At 44.3% G+C, this 16,923-nt stretch overlaps 1 protein-coding gene across 3 annotated transcripts in view; it reads right to left on the bottom strand.

Moving 5' to 3' along the window:
• Positions 1-16,923, bottom strand: part of Invs (inversin) — a 103,161-nt gene that overhangs the window by 4,971 nt on the left and 81,267 nt on the right. For 2 of the 3 annotated variants that reach the window (XM_048338083.1, XM_048338093.1), the window contains 4 exons: positions 13,064-13,276; positions 6,349-6,587; positions 4,129-4,849; positions 153-382 (listed from right to left, as the gene is read on the bottom strand). In XM_048338083.1, coding sequence (XP_048194040.1) covers positions 153-382; positions 4,129-4,849; positions 6,349-6,587; positions 13,064-13,276 — 1,403 coding nt within the window. The remainder of the gene's footprint in view (positions 1-152; positions 383-4,128; positions 4,850-6,348; positions 6,588-13,063; positions 13,277-16,923) is intronic. The other variant, XM_048338102.1, reaches the window with a different exon arrangement.

Below are 16,923 nucleotides of genomic sequence, written 5' to 3'. Positions count from 1 at the left end.
ACTGGGTGCTGAACATTCTACTGGTGCTTGGAAGTTGAATAAGAAAGCCTTTAATTCTGAATGGAGGGTTGCCTAAGGTTAATTGCGTCCTATTTCAGATTCACATGCGGCAGGATTTTAGTGCACTGTGAAGTGCCTGGGAGAACAGTTACCGTAGATTTGCTTCAGCACTGAGTGCTTGGTGGGCTTTGTTCCTGAGGTGCCTTTGGCTAGGCTCTTGGGCATCCTGTGTACTGAGGTGGTCTTCAGGAGCTTTACTTCCAGGTCCTTCCTCCAAACCAGGAGGAGGAGTGCTGTGCACGCTCGCTTCCATCGGAGCACATCTTTCCCTCCAACCTGCTTCACATGCACAAGGCCTGACAGATGCTTCCTGAGCTGATAGCTGGAAGAAAGGTCAGAGGAGAGGAGAAGCTTTAGCTATAGGAATAGTATTTGTCAAACTGGAAAGTTCTCAAGCTCCCATTCCCAGTTTCAGAGGCAGCATGTTTAACTTCTTTTTTTCCATCATTAATAGTTCCCAACTAGGAAGCAATCAGATGAGACCTAGCCCCCAAAGAACATAGACAGTGAGACAGGCTGAGATGCAAACTAGCAGTGCAGTGTGCCAAGTGTTGCACATGTACAGAACAGCAAGGCTGCAGGGTGTGTCCAAGGATGCTGTGGATTGTGCTCAGTTGAAGAAACCTAGGCAGAGATAGGCATCTAGGCAGCAGAAGGGACACGAGCAGAGATGTAGGAAAGTAATGCAACGTGACTGTATTTGGGGAGGGAAGGAAGATGTACAGGCAGGCTACACTGGAAGGCCTGCTGAGTTGCAGGAAGCCTCCCTTTGATTGAGTCTCCTTAAGGCAAACTATGTGAGGTTCAGGAAGACTGTGCAACTTACGGAAGGTGACATAGCTGTAGCCAAGAGAAACCATTACTAAAACCCAGTGTGATCTGGTCCAACAGCCAAACATTGCTTGGGACTTTGGTCTATTCCATACATAAGAATTTGAGAAGTGTGGCCATGGTAAATGTTACCTTTTACTGAGATTATTCTGCTGGGAGTTAAGAATTTGGGATGGGGAAAATCAAAGGGCACGGGAAAGATAGCAATACTTTGATGTAGTGTGCGAGTTTACCCAATAGACATCCCCAACTTATTGAGCACTGTTTTTGAATCCTCTAAAGAAGAGTCGCATCCTTGTTCTCTATCTGTAGCTGAATGAACTACTGATAAGCCCACAGGAGCTACAGACAGCAGCAACAGGCCCCATGCCCTCATTAGAACACACCAAACCAAGTTTGTCGAAAACTCTCAGTGCTGGGTGTAGCCCTCCCTCCTTCCCCAAAGGCTGATTTAAGTCAAGGGGACATGGTTCTTTCTTCCTTTCCTGGAGAATGACAAGTTGTGGCATTCTTCAACTGGACTACCATTCCAGAAAGCTAACTTTAATAAGAGAAAAGCTAGAGTGATGGAACAATGCTGTTCCACAACAGTTTCCTGTTTGAGATGCTGAGCAACTTCCCTGCTCTCTGTGCTTATGGACAGAACTTACTGAGAAGTTCAGGGCCAGGCCAGAGCTGTTGGGAGTTTTAGCTTTCAATGGACAATCACCCATTGAATGTATGCAATCACCTAGTTTGTGGAGACTACACCCTCATCAGGATATAAGAACAATCCCCATTCCCATATAACCCTGGGTTGTGGCAAAAAAGAGCATGTTCTATAGAGCTTTCACCCTTGGCTCAGGGCTCTTCTTGCAGTCTAGAACATTCTTGCTTATTCACCTCAAAATATGGAGAATTTACGGAAAGGTGACTCCACGTGTTATGGTAACAACGAAGTGTTTCACACATCAGCTTTCCTGCCTGTCTGGCCAGTATTGGCCTTTAATTTTTGAGTAGTCAAGTTTTAACTGATAATACAACACAATTTTAAAGCTGTTCCATTTTTGTTGAGCACAAGGTTCAGTCTGCAGCTTCTGTGCTTTGTCTTTGGCACATCCTGTGTAAAGCCAGCTCCTTTTTTTGGTCAGTTGTGGGGCTTGAACTCAGGTCCTGGGTGCTGTCCCTGAGTTCTTTGTGTTCAAGGCTATCACTCTACCACTTTAAGACACAGTGCCACTTCCAGTTTTCTGGTGGCTAATTGGAAATGAGTCTCAGGGCCGTCCCTGCCCAGGCTGGTACAGCCAGCTCTTATTGAGTGCCTGGGCACTGCACCCTGTCCCATATCCCATTTTTCACTGCTCCTTAGGCTGGGAGTCAGACACTCTGTTCTAGGACAGTGCTTTGACCTCCTGTTGTTCAAGTGGAGGATGTAGTTAAAATACAGCAGGATTAATTAAAGCAATCACGCTACATCACCAGGTGTAGCAAATGTGGAATCCCACAACCCCCCTGGGAGTTAATGTCCCTGGCCTCACCACTGTGCAGTGGTCCAGCTGGAGGGTCCTGCGTAATTGCATCCCAGATGGGTGCCCGGGACTGTGAACCCACTGTTCTTGGGGGGAATGACTGAAGGCTCATTTGTGATTCTGGATACTTAATGACAGGACCTGTCAGCTCCTGGCTCTTCAAAAGGAGTCCAAGAGCAGACAACCTGAGGGAGACATTTCAGTTAGGGCACAGCTGTGGGGCCAGATCAGGCAAACCTTCCTGGCTTGTTTAGATCCAGGTCTCAGCCAAAAGGCTTAACAAAAAAGTTCCTCTGCATGGAAGCCAGTGCATGTCCTGGCAGATACTCCCACATCTGTGAGCCATGGCCACTTCCCACCGTGGTGTCAGAGCCAGTGCGGGCCCCAGCTGGCTCTAATGTTGGTGGTTGATTAACATCCTGCATAGAATGGGGAGAATACAGTACCTGTTCCTCGGGGTTACTGTGGGGCCTAGTCCAACAAATGCTATTAGTCTTAGTGGTACTGGATGGTAGGAATAATGGAACCTCCTGCTCTGGCAGTTATCTCAGTATGTGGGCACTATCCAGACCATCCTTCCCTAGTGTACTCTTGGATAAAGAGCAGGAGGCCCACCTGCACTACCACAGTCATGACCACTGAGAAAATATTTCATGTCAAGGCGGGGGAAAGGCCCTTGGATGTGAGCCATAGGGAGGTTCAAATGCTGGATCTCCTCCATGAGCAGAAGTCATCTTTTCTCTGATGACCTGCTTCTCAGAAACCATGGGAGTCCTGTCTTGATGATGACCTTGTAGTGGCTAGAGCTGGACATGCGGACATGTTCTTCAGAAGCAGGACAAGTGGAAACCACACGACCTGGCTCCGGGGCAGGTAGGGTTTGGTGTGAGGTCCTCCCAAGAATCTATATTGCTGTCTTCTGTCTGGCAACATTGGTGTTTTCTTAGTACATTTTTGTTTTTTGTTTTTTCTCCTGGCAGAGGCCACGATACTTGGCTACCAGAGCACCTGGCTTACTTTGTGCCCCCATCATTCTCCCTCTTAGACATGGAGGCCACTAATGGCAGCTGACTGGCAATGGGTCCAGCACTTCCCTGGGCATTGTCACTAAAGCGAGTCTCTAGTTGGTTTTACGGTGATTATGTAAGCCCATAAAAACTTGTAGTCAAGGACTTCTCTGGTCCTTCTAGCAGGAATCTGACTACCATACTAGGACACAATCCCAGCCCCTTAGGATAGCCTCCATCCAACTCAATTCCCAGCGCCTCATCCATATAAACCTTATGAGCCGGGTTATATATCAAAATATGAAAAAAGAAGGATGTACAGAAAGGATGGATAGTGCTTTCGAGTTTATGAAGTGACATCACCCAGAAGTCAAAGACAATACAGGAGAGGTATATCACTTGTTAAGTCCTGTCTTACAGCTGAGGAAACTGAGGGTCAGGGAAGCCAAGTGATCTACCCCAAGTCAAGTAGCCAGTTAGAGTGAAGATGGAAACATTTCTCTTAGCATGCTATCCTAGGCATGCTGTGCTATCTTCCTAGGGCAAAAACACCTTCCATGTAACTCACTGTAAAATAGTAGCAGATAGAGGTAAGAATTTCATGGGTAGGCTCCACCAAATTATCCTTGTTCTGCTACTATGTATAGTTTGTCACCAGAAGACACTGGTGGGCACAGGCTGTGCCACGGTGGCATAGGAAATAACCAAGAACCTCATCCTACCTTCTCCAGGCTCGCTGGATGATGGCTGCCGCCTGGTTCTTTCTTCGAAACAGCTCTTTCCTGCTCCTTTCTCTCTGGATTATCTGCAGGCGGAGCTCCACGGGGAGGAGGTCAATATTCACACTCTGGCCAGAGAGAGGTGCAGGTTCCCGCTCAGTCTCCTTAGATTCCGGAATGTCCTCAGACAGGGGAGATGTCCCCAGCTTCCTGGGTCTTGACCTTATCTCCTCTGTGCTCTGGGGCAAATCCGAACAGATTTCTCCTGCAAGCTTCGGTGTCACCTTGCTTCTTGGTGTGCGATGGTAGCGAGGACTCTGCCTAGAACAGACCACCTCCTGTTTGGCAGTGCCAGGCCGGCTGGAACCAGCCGGGGAGCACCTTCCTCTGAGCTCTTGAGGGCACTTTTTCTGGGGAATACTTCCGGCCTTGGGTGCTGGGTCATGCCGCCTGCTGGCCTTCCGGTGGCTGTCCTGCTGGGAAAGGCTTGTAGGTGCGCGACTGGGGTCCTTCCCCTTCTCATCAGGCTCAGGCGCCCTGACAGCGCTGACGGAGGAGAGTGCCTTCACCACGCCTCTCCCCTTCTCACGCCACTGCTCGCCAGCCGTCTCACCTCTGCACTTCTCCACGGAGGAGACGCCCCGACACCGCTCTCCCTCACGGCCTTCTCCTGCTCTGACGTGGACACAGGCAGAGCAGCCTTTAGAATGTTCCTTGGATGTTTCTTGGGGAGACAAAAGAAAAAAAGGGAATGATAGTTATTGTCTAAAACTTGCAGAGTAAGGTAATTCTGTGCACTTGTTCACGTAACATTTATGAAGTATTTAGACTTCCTGTAGCCATGATCATAGTGGCAATTCTGACCAGGAAAAACTGCCCAACTTCTCTCTTTTGTTGTTTTCTTTTTTTGCCAGTCCTGGGGCTTGGACTCAGGGCCTGAGCACTGTCCTCGGCTTCCTTTTGCTAGCCCTCTACCACTTGAGCCACAGAGCCACTTCCGGCTACTTCTGTTTATATAGTGCTGAGGACTCAAATCCAGGGCTTCATGCATGCTAGGCAAGCACTCTATAGCTAAGCCACATTCCCAGCCCTCATGAACATCTTTTTTTTTTTTTTTTTTTTTTTTTTTTGGCCAGTCCTGGGCCTTGGACTCAGGGCCTGAGCACTGTCCCTGGCTTCTTCCTGCTCAAGGCTAGCACTCTGGCACTTGAGCCACAGCGCCGCTTCTGGCCGTTTTCTGTATATGTGGTGCTGGGGAATCGAACCTAGGGCCTCGTGTATCCGAGGCAGGCACTCTTGCCACTAGGCTATATTCCCAGCCCCATGAACATCTTTTGAGAAGCACCATCATGCCTTCCAGATCATGCAGGCAATCACTGGATGCAAAAAGCAAATAGAAAGTAGAAAATCTAAGCAATGAGTATCTAACCTAACCTCGTTACCGTTAAGGCAAGTAGTTGTGAAGTGTCCTCACTAAGAATCTGATTGTGGCTGGGTACCAGCAGCTCTCACCTATAATCAGGGAAGCCTATGGGACCATCTCTAAAATAACCAGCAAAAAGCCAAGCTGGAGGTATGGCTCAAGTGGTAGAGACTTGGCTGAGCAAGTGTATGGCTGAATTTAAACCTCAGTACCACCAAAAAACATCTGACTAATTTTTAGTATCCAGGTAAGAATAGCAATGAGGCCTTGCGGGCAGAAACTAGTGCAAAGACTCAATTGAAGTGTAGGCTAACAGACAGAAAAAAAGGGTAACACTCAAGAAAAAAAAAATCAGCTGGGTTTTGGTGGCTCCTATAATGCTAGCTATTCAAGGAGGCTGAGATCTGAGGATTGTGTTATGGTTCAAAGCCAGTCAGAGGAATTTTTTGAGACTCTAGTCTCCAATTAACCCCCAAAAGCTGGAAGTAGAGCTGTGGCTCATGTGGTAGAGCACTAACTTTGAGCAAAAAAAATCTCAGGGGTAGTGTCTAGGCCCTGAGTTCCAAGCAAAAAAATCAATCCAGATGGACTTCTAAGCAATGTTCTAAGTAACCCATAGGAAGCCAACAAAAGAGGAATGGAGGACTTGATAACTGGAGGACTGAAATCCAGAGGAAATAAATAGCAAAGCAAATCATAAAATGGCAGATGTAAGCACAAACATAATCACCTTAAATGTAAATGGTCAAATTGCACCAATCAGAAGAGTCTTATCCATAGACTTTCATCAGCACACTTACCATTTGTCTTTCTGGAGTCTGCTTTCTGAAGATCGGAGGGAACAGGTTGGTCCTTTGTAGGAGTTGTGGCTGGAGACCCCCTGCCGTCTCTTGGCAGAGGGCCCTGGGACTTGGGGCTGGATGGAGGTTGCTTGCGGGGGCCAGGTAGACAGGGAGGGGCTTGGGGTATATGAGAAGCTGGGCTCAGCCATTCTTTCTGCTGTTCTGCCTCCTTTCGCTTGTTTTCTTCTTCCCGTTTTCTGGAGAACAAAGTCAAAGAGGAAGAGGGAAAAAATGAAGACTATCCCCTGCTCAAGTGTCCTTGAAATCTGAAGAGGTGCTAACATACCAGAAGAGATTTTGAAATTCATACTTTCCAGAAATATTTTCTCCAGATCCAGTAAAAACCCTTCCCCTTTTACATTGGTCATTATAGTCCAAAGGAAGATGGGGTCAAAAAGAAACTCTACAGCTCATCCTCAGCCCTGTAGAGATATGCATGAGAGGCAACAGGCTACTTACTGTTTGAGACAACACACTGTGGGGCCCACACACCCATGGAGTACCTAGAACTACCTGAAACCCTTTTTCCCGCCTGGAAAGCATAGCCGGATGTGACTGGGCATAACTGCTTCTCTACTTACCAGAGAAAGACACTGCAAGGGTTCTATAAAGAATTACAAACGGTGGGGCTGGGGATACGGCCTAGTGGCAAGAGCGCTTGCCTCGTATACATGAAGCCCTCGGTTCGATTCCCCAGCACCACATATACAGAAAATAGCCAGAAGTGGCGCTGCGGCTCAAGTGGCAGAGTGCTAGCCTTGAGCAAGAAGAAGCCAGGGACAGTGCTCAGGCTCTGAGTCCAAGGCCCAGGACTGGCCAAAAGAAAAAAAAAAAGAATTACAAACGGATCACGTCAGGCTCTAATGTGTTTGACTCTAGTTGTGTTACATTTTGTCAGTCCCTAACCCTTAGGCTGCACTGTGATGCCCTAGTGTCTTGCCATCAGTGCTTGGCCCCCAGTGGTGGTGTTCAGTATGAGGCAATGGAGAGAAGGTGGTTTTTCGTACAGCACAAGGAGAGCAGAGCCACTTTAAGAGTATATGGTATTAGCCGTTGAGACACACTCAGGCAGCTGCCTGAGTTGGAATCAACACAGACCTCTGCCAGTAAGAGGGCCTTGAAGGCAGCACATTAGGTTTTGTTATCTGAGCAGTCTTTTCTTTCTGTAGAAAACCAAATGGCTGAGCTGGGTGCTGGTGGTTCACATCTGTAATCCTACCTATTCAGGAGGCTGACATCTTAGGATCACCGTTCGAAGCCAGCCTGAGCAGGAAAGTCTGTGAGACCCTTATCTCCAATTAACCACCAGAAAAACACAAGTGGAGCTGTGGCTCCAAGTGGTAGGGCACTAGCTTAGCACAAAAGAGCCCCTGAGTTCAAGCCCCATGGCCAATTAAGCAACAACAACAACAACAACAACAACAAACCCAAACAGCCCTCCTCTTTAATTCTAAGAAGCCACCAGGCAGTCACTCCCTGGGCAAAGTTGATCATTGAAGACTTTTCTGGGCCTCCAGTAAGGGCATCCACATGACAAGTAGGGGATGCAGCCATCTAGATGATGAAGACATCCAGAAAGTGATGAAGATGCCTTCTAGAGATGTCGTTGGAAGAGGTTTATTTTCATTTTGGTAGAACAAAGTAAATCAAAGTTGAAAGAACTCAATCACCACAGACATATGATTCAGCCTGAGTTCACAAATATAATCAAAGTTTTAAGAAAATTGATACATTTTTTTCATTACAATTTCCAGGTGGCATGTTCCACTAGTACCCCCCAACTGACACAGATGTGGCCATATTGAATGCTAGGTCTTCCCCTTGGGTCCAGCAGCTGGGTCTCATGTTCAAGGATATTACAGGGGTACACCTCTTTGCTCTTTCTTGTCATAGGTCTGACATGACCAATAAGCAGGGAGCTGGGGAACAGCACACCCAGCATACATTGTGAGAGTATGTGAATGTGTCTGCTGCCTTGAGCAGGGCAAACAAGCTACAGTGGTGCGTGCACTTTCAGAGAGCCCAGTGTGAAAATGGACAAAGACTGAAAAGAATACATGATCCCTCACCTATTGCAGGAGTTATGTTCCAGAGACCCCTGCCATCGGTAAAAATCCACGCAGTAGCAGCATGTTAGCCCTTGTACCTCACTACATCAAGGCTCACTTATTGCTACTTGGCGGACTTTCACCGGTGGCAGGGATCTCTGGAACATAACTCCCACGATAGGTGACAGATCACTATTTATATATTAAAAATAAAATCCGTGATACAGCAAAAGCCTCAGTAATGAACCATGATACAGAGAGGGACGACTGCATCTGGGCCAAGGCTTCTGTCTGACAGATGGGAAAACTAAGGTCTACAGTGACAAATGACTTCTATAAGATTTTAGACCCGCTAAAGAAAGTTACTGAATCAGTCGAGCGAGGGAGACACAAAGACATAATCACAGATCCTACTCTCAAGGCACTGACAAGTAGGGAAGTCAGATCCACACACTCCTGCAGATAGAGTTCTAGATGAGATACCTAATAAGAATGTCAGAATCAGAAGGGGGAGGACGGGAGGTTATTCCAGGCAGAGGACGAGTCAGAGCAAAGACCTGCAGTGTGTACCTCTCGCTGAATCTTTAACTAAGAAGAGATTTTAGAGATCTGTTCTTCATGTAATTTGACTAATTCCTTATATAATACCCCATAGAGATGACAATTCAACCTGTTAGAACCTCCAGTGAGAGAAAGCTCATGAGACAGAAAAGGTTGAGCTGTAACCTTTTCAGTGACTGTTGCACACTATCTGTGGAGTCTGTCAGATTTTTATCTCTTCATTGTCTTTGAGTAACAAGCAGAATAGTAGTAGGTCTTTAATTTCTCAAGGGAATAAGAAAATGTAGTGTGTCTTAGGATCTTTAACTTATAGACTATTGGAACTCAAAGGACCTTAGAGATCATTCAGTTCATTTTTAAAAAATCTTGTGACTTTTGGGTACCCTTTGAGAATGAGACAAAATATCTATAGCTCATTTTCCTCAAAAAAGAATATATGATGAGGGGAAAGCAGATGAAAAAAATACAGCAAAGGGGGCCCAATAGCTGCAATGGACATTGACGAAAGCAAACTAAGCAACTCAAGAGCAGTGGGGGCGGGGGAGAGAAATGAGAGAAAAAGAAGGAACTGATTACACTAAGCAAAAGGAAAGAATGTACATACCACTTGACCTGGAAGGAATTGTTTTATTGTTATTCATAGAGTTCATAAGCACTGTAGACTAGAATGGCAATGTCCATCATGGGGCAGGTAAAAAAAAATGAGGAAGGGGGTAACAAGTATGTCAAGAAATTCATTTGTATTCACTACCTTAAGTATGTAACTGTAACCCCTCCGTACATCACCTTGACAATAAAAAAAAGAATATATGCTTCTGACATATGAAATACTGCATATAGTCTCAGAACATTCATGGAGCCTTCACGAGTTTCACAAAGGCATATTAAGGCATATTCTTGCCATTTCACTGATGAGAAATGGAAGCTCTGAGAAGGGGATGGCATGAAGGAAAGCTGTGGAATTAATTCTCAGGGGTTAGAGGAACTCTGGCAAAAGAGTCAGAAATGTAAGTGAACCCTAAAGAGAGATGCTGACAAACTGGAGAAGTTCAGGGGAGCAGGCTGTCATAGGATCAATCACAAGGCCAAAATCTGTATAGGGATGGGACTGCCATCTAAAAGATGGTTTATGGAACAGGACTTAATGTTTCTCTTTGACTTCAAAGAATAGTTTTAAGACAAAGAGAAGGACAAAGAACTTTGGACATAGTAAACCTCTACTTTAGAATGTGCTGTCCTGAGGAATAGAAGCTCTTGATAGTTGCGGACTCAGAACAACTTCTTATAGAAGAGACGTAAGTACCACAAAAGTTTGAGCTGGGTGACCAAACTGGACCTTATTATGTAATTCAATCTCATATTGGTTGGAAAGAAGCCCAGGTCTTCCAGCAGTCATGGTAAGTTAGGAAGTGAAGAAAGCTCAGAATGACTGAGATATCATGGGCAAGGGTGTGGCAAGGCCTTGCTAGAGGAGAGGATTGAGATTTGGAATATAAATGGAAGCAAAATGCTGGAGGTACTTACATAGCATCATGGCTTGAGGTCAATAATGATAGCCCAGCCAGGCACTAGGGGCTCACGCCTGTAATCCTAGCTACTCAGGAGGCTGAGATCTGAGAAGTGAGGTTCAAAGCTAGCCCCAGGAGGTGAGTCCATGAGATTCTTTTCTCCAATTAACCACCAGAAAATGGAAATGGGGCTGTGTCTCAAAGTGGCAGAGCACTGGTCTTGAGCTTGTGCAAAATGAGCTCAGGGACAGTGTTAAGGCCCTGAGTTCAAGCCCCATGACTAACCAAAAGAGAAAAGAAAAAGGAATAAAGAGGTCAGGAGAAAGATTGTTGTAGTTTCCCACAGTGACTCTGCAGTGATAGTGACCACAGAGCAGGCAAACAGGAATGTCAAGCATTTCAAGTGTTGGCAAGTGACAAGGTATGGTAAAGTGGGTGGACAACTTTGAGTACAGTGAGTGGGAACCTGAAGGTATGGGGTTCAGTTACTAGAGTTTTAGAAAGCCAGGATGTGAGATTAAAGAGTTATTGACTGCGATAAACTAAACCATTGGTTTTGAGCGGGGATCTCTTTCTGCATTGCCCAGGCAGTTCTTTTTTTTTTTTTTTGACCAGTCTTGGGGCTTGAACTCAGGGCCTGAGCACTGTCCCTGGCTTCTTTATGTTCAAGGCTAGCACTCTACCTCTTGAGCCACAGAGTCACTTGCAGCTTTTTCTGTGTATGTGGTGCTGAGGAATTGAACCCAGGGCTTTGTGCATGCTAGGCAAGCACACTACCGCTGTCACATTCCCAGCACCGCCCAGGCTGTTCTTGAACACCTGAGATCAAATGATCCTCCTTAGCCATTGAGACTACAGGTATGCACTGCCACATCCAGCTGATATAAAATCTAACACTGGGCACCTTCATTTCCAGTAGAAAACAGCATAGCATAAGCAGAAGTCTAAAGAGTAACCTGCAAGGCTGACTTCAATGTGGAGACACTATAATTAAAAAAGTATATATGGGGAGAAAAATCAGGGAGTTAGACACCTGAGAATACAGAGTGAAGACCCAGTGAAAGGAAGCTTCAAGGAAGAAGAGTGATCAGCATAAACACGGTCTTATTTAAGTGTGCATTCCCCTTTTTGCTTTGGCAGGTAAATTATAGTAATGTTCATTTTGGCAATGGCATAGGTAGTGCTGAGTGTGTTATAAAGTGCCTTTAAATGGATTATAGGTATTTCTTAAGTAGTAGTTTCTGAAATACCTGCCTTAGAAAATATGTCCACAATTTTTCTCTCTCCTGATTTCTCTATCACTTGCCTTCAAATTTAGTAAGTTACTTCCTTTAAGGAAGGCAAGTTCTGCTCTCCTCACCTAATTAAATGGAAAAGGTACATTGCAATAATGCAATAAGCCTGGTCTCATCCAAGATGCAGCAGCGGTATTCTGATTACTATTTTTCAAAGCCAAATTAAATACTGACTCAGATTTTTAAGAAATTCCTTTTAAGAAATAAAATTAAATAAATTAGGTCAATTTCTCCTCAATTTAAACATTTCTAGCATTGGCTGGGTAAGGAGCAGAATGGTGGTAAGGGACCAAAAAGAATCTTTGCTTTTGGTTACTATTTCCTCTCTAGACTCTAGCCAAAGGCTTTGTACATATAGTAAGAAGTCAATAGTTCCTTCCTTCTCTCCTCCTTCCTTCTTTCTTTTTTTTTTCCCTTGGGCCTTGTGATCACTAGGCTTGCTCATTCATAGCTGGTTCACTACCATTTGAGCCACACTTCCAGCCTGAATATTTCTTGAATAAAGTACTTTATTGTTGGCCCTCTATACATTCCAAGTTCTTCATTCTCAAATTGAGCTAACAATGCATTGGAGATATTCAGAAAAAACCAAACCTTTCATCTGTACTGAACATGTTCAGATGTTTTTCTGGTTATCATTCCCTAAACAATGCAGAAACACAACTATTTATATAGCATTCCCATTGTACTAGGTTTCACAATTAATCTATAGGTGATCTTAAAATCTATGGTTATGCGTGCGGGCTATATACAGATCCCCTGCCATTTTATACAAGAGTTTTGGATTTTGTTATCTGCAAGAGTTCTGAACCGAATCCCCCGAACACCCAGAGAAGCAATGGTACTTAATACAGATTTATTAAGGACTAAGCAGAGAAGAGCCAGTTATTTATACATTTGGCTGCTTTAATCAAATCAAAATTAGACTTAAATTCATCTAATAAAAGTAGGGTAGATGTCAACATTAATTTCCTTCAAAAAGTCTGCAAAGGCCAAGGGAGGAGTTATCTCTTCCTAGCACTCTAAGCAGGGGCTAGGGGTGGGGATGCCTCCACCCTGCCCAGCCCCCCAGGGGAGGGGGTGGTCATGCTTCAAGGTAGCCCAGTGCTCTGCAGACAGTGGTGGGCGGATGGGGAAGGCAGTCAGACCTAGGATCAAAGGAAATTGTAATCTCCTCTGACTCTCCTGGCTATGCCCCTGCACGCTCCTTGCTCTTAAGACTTTTAGTTGGGAGAACACAGGGTCCCCAGCTCACACTTACTTGGCGGCAGCGTCTTTCCTCAGCTGCTCATGCTTCATGAGGAGGTTCTTCCGGTCTCGGAAGGCCTTCCGCACCTTGTACCCTTTGTAAACAGCTTGGATTTTGAAGGCAGCAATGTCCTGAATTGCTGCGATAGATAGGGCTCCATGCTCCAACATGAACTGGATCACTTCATGGCGCTCACCTAGCAAAGCGTAGTCAAGAGGCGTGTACCTGAAACACAGGAAGACTTTGTGAAAACTAGAATGTAATGGAAGGTACAGTCAAGCTGGTGATGCTAGCTAGCATTAAGGCAGAAAGAAACCTCATTCCATGAAGACTGAATGCAACTGTGGGGCCAGGCGCTTTGTGCTGTCAACCTTGTAAACTCTCAGGTTTTGAGGCTCGCTCACAAATAAGGGGAAGAGGTCTACACAGGCACATGGTCACTGGCTTTCTTTCCTACATGCCAAGTAATTCCCCATTCTTATAAGAAAAAGGATTGCAATCTGTACTGGAGTCCATGATTACTTGTGACTAATCATTTAAAAAAGCCTCAAGCTCATGATAACTATGGCTGTTGAAATAATTAAAAATGGATTATTAAACAAACAGGGTTAATAGTATGGCCATCGAGAAAAAAATACCTTTTTCTTTTTCACATTGCTAGGGTTTGATCTTAGGGCTTCACTACTTGCTGGACTCATACTCTACCATCTGAATCAATTCCAGTCTTGCTTTTTGCTATTTGCTTTAGAAATGAAGTCTAGTAAACTTCTCTGTCTACACTGGCCTTGAACTACAATTCTCCAGATCTCAGCCTCTGAGGACTATAAGCATGAACCACTGGTGGCTAACTAAACACACATATACAACACACACACACACACACACACAAACACACATGCACACACACTCACACATTTTAAGAATTCTGGCTGGGAATCTGGCTTAGTGATAGAGTGCTTGCCTAGCATGCATGAAGCCCTGCATTCGATTCCTCAGCACCACATATATAGAAAAAGCCAGAAGTGGTGCTGTGGCTCAAGTGGCCAAGTGCTAGCCTTGAGCAAAAAGAAGCCAGGGATTGTGCTCAGGCCTTGAATGCAAGCCCCAGGACCAGCAAAAACAAAAACAGGACCAGCAAAAACAAAAACAACAAAAAAACTAGGGCTGGGAATATGGCCTAGTGGCAAGAGTGCTCTCCTCATATACACGAAGCCCTGGGTTCAATTCCTCAGCACCACATAAACAGAAAAAGCCAGAAGTGGTGCTATGGTTCAAGTGGTAGAGTGCTAGCCTTGAGCAAAAAGAAGCCAGGGACAGTGTTGAGTTCAATCTCCGGAACTGGCAAAACAAACAAAAACAAAAAAGAATTCCAACACTGAATAGAAACATAAATATCAGAATTTAAATTAAGACAAAAAAAACAGCCCAATGATAATAACTAAGACTGTTACTTCTTAGACAACTTAGCTGATGCTTCTAAGCTTTGGCTTGTCTTGTCTAAACAAACTAATATGGTGGAAAGGAAATAATGAAGATAGGGAGCCTTGTGTTATGCTGGAAACAAAGGGGACCATTAGCAGATGTCAGTTATTAGTGTTATTATCACAGGACATTCACTGCAGCAGCTGGTGATGCCACGGTTGCCGATCATAACTATTATTTCCACAGGGCCCAAACTAGGATTTCTGATCACCTAACCGCTGCCCACAGAGACCCAGTCCTTTCTGGGTGACTGCCGCTCATCAACACCATCACAAAGTACTAGGGTGATTTCCACTTGTGTGCATACAATAGTGTGCACAATGGTACACAATTAGACTCAGAAAGCTATCATGCAAGGGTCACAGGAAAAAAGTGAATCTCTCCCTTCACAACTTACCTGACAGTAAGATATCAGAGGAAGAGGTTTTCAGAATATAAGTGGTTTGGTCACTTCAGTAGGGAAGCACAAGCATGTATGTTGTTTGCACAACAATCTACATTGTTTGTGCTCTCAATACAGAGCTTGTGTACTAAAGCCCTCCACACTGAGACTGAGGAACCATCTTTTTAAGACACCTTGATTTGCCAGTATTGGTCAGGGACCAAAAGGCCATGTAGAAATATCTAGATCAACTCTCAAGCATTATGCAGACACAGAGGTGGGCAATCCTTCTTTAACAACTCTATCAATTGTTGGATATAGGTTTCTCATAGACTAGAACTGCTTCTAAAACCAGTATGGAAACAGCATATGTATTTAGTAGCCTTGGTATATTTTAAAAATAATTATCAGCATCTAGTATTCTTCAAATAGTATATAATAGGATTACCTAAATCTGGTTTAAAAAATATAAGGTGTTATATAAATATAACAAAAGGAAGTAACATATGACATACTATGTCCTAAACAGGCATGGTGGCACACACCCGTAATCCCAGCACTTGGAGATAGAGGCAGGAAGACTGTAAATGAGAGGCCCACATGAGCTACAGAGCAACATTGTCTTAGAAACAAAATATAGGGCTGGGAATATGGCCTGGTTGCAAGAGTGCTTGCCTCGTATACATGAAGCTCTAGGTTTGATTCCTCAGCACCACATGTATAGAAAAGGCCAGAAGAGGCGCTGTGGCTCAAGTTGGCAGAATGCTAGCCTTGAGCAAAAAGAAGCCAGGGATAGTGCTCAGGCCCTGAGTTCAGCCCCAGGACTGGTAAAAAACAAACAAACAAACAAACAAAAACCAAAATGCAAAAACAAGCTGTGCTGGGAGTCAGGGGGCTGGTGTACCTTGAGCCTTCTATTAACTTCTCTGAGCTTGGTCCCTCATCTGCCAAAGAGAGAGAGAAGAGGAGGAAATTGATCTCTGAGGTTGCTTCTGGATTGAAATTACATCTGAAATAACTTTGTTATGAGAGAACTATATTTTTATTATGAGAAATTTCAAGTATAAAACTTGAGAGACTAGCATAATTTTATTTATATTCAATATCCAAATTTATTTGTTTTGTTTTTTGCCAGTCCTGGGTCTTGAACTCAGGGCCTGAGCACTGTCTCTGGCTTCTTTTTGCTCAAGGCTAGCACTGTACCACTTGAGCCACAGCACCACTTCTGGCTTTTTCTATATATGTGGTGCTGAGGAATTGAACCCAGGGCTTCATGTATACGAGGTGAGCACTTTACCACTAGGCCATATTCCCAGTCCCCTCAATATCCAAATTTAATAAGCAGATTTTTTTTCTATATTTGCTTTTTCCAAGCTCCTTTTATTTTTGTTCAAAGCAGATCTTGAATCTCCTACTATTCCATGCCTATGCATTTTAATATTCATCTACAAACAATATAGCATAATGGTAATTATACTAACAAAATGAGCAGAAATTCCTCCATAAATCTAATGCTGCTCTATAATGAAATATCTCCAGTTTTCTCAGAAATGTCTTCTTTTTTTTTAGAAATGTCTTCTTCACACTGGTGGTTTACTCAAATTAGGATTCTCAGTCAATTTTTGACTCAAAGAGACACCATCTAAATCTCTAACAAGGTTTTAAGATTGAAGTCTACCCTCATGTTTAAAGTACTGGCCACACAGTCATTGCTACTACTCAGATTTCTTCATTGCAAACCAATTTAGAAACATTAGAGTTCTGCAAATATTCCCATCAACGTTTGAGTGTGGCTGTCAGAGAGTTATCGACTGAAAGCCAGCAGAAGCTGGCAAAAATTAGGTCTTTACAGGGTATATCAACTGGTTAGTGTCAGTGCATGAGAAGTAAAAATTAGCACCACATTGATGGTAACCAGTCAAGAAACAATGTAGATTGTTTCTTAAAGACAAGAGGTGAGACTCAATTGGACTTGCCATGTAGGTATGGACTGATGGGATCAGGAGAA

This window comes from Perognathus longimembris, chromosome 1 (genome assembly GCF_023159225.1).
Source record: "Perognathus longimembris pacificus isolate PPM17 chromosome 1, ASM2315922v1, whole genome shotgun sequence".
Classification (NCBI taxonomy): Eukaryota; Metazoa; Chordata; class Mammalia; order Rodentia; family Heteromyidae; genus Perognathus; species Perognathus longimembris.
This window is presented reverse-complemented; position numbering and strand designations above follow the sequence as displayed.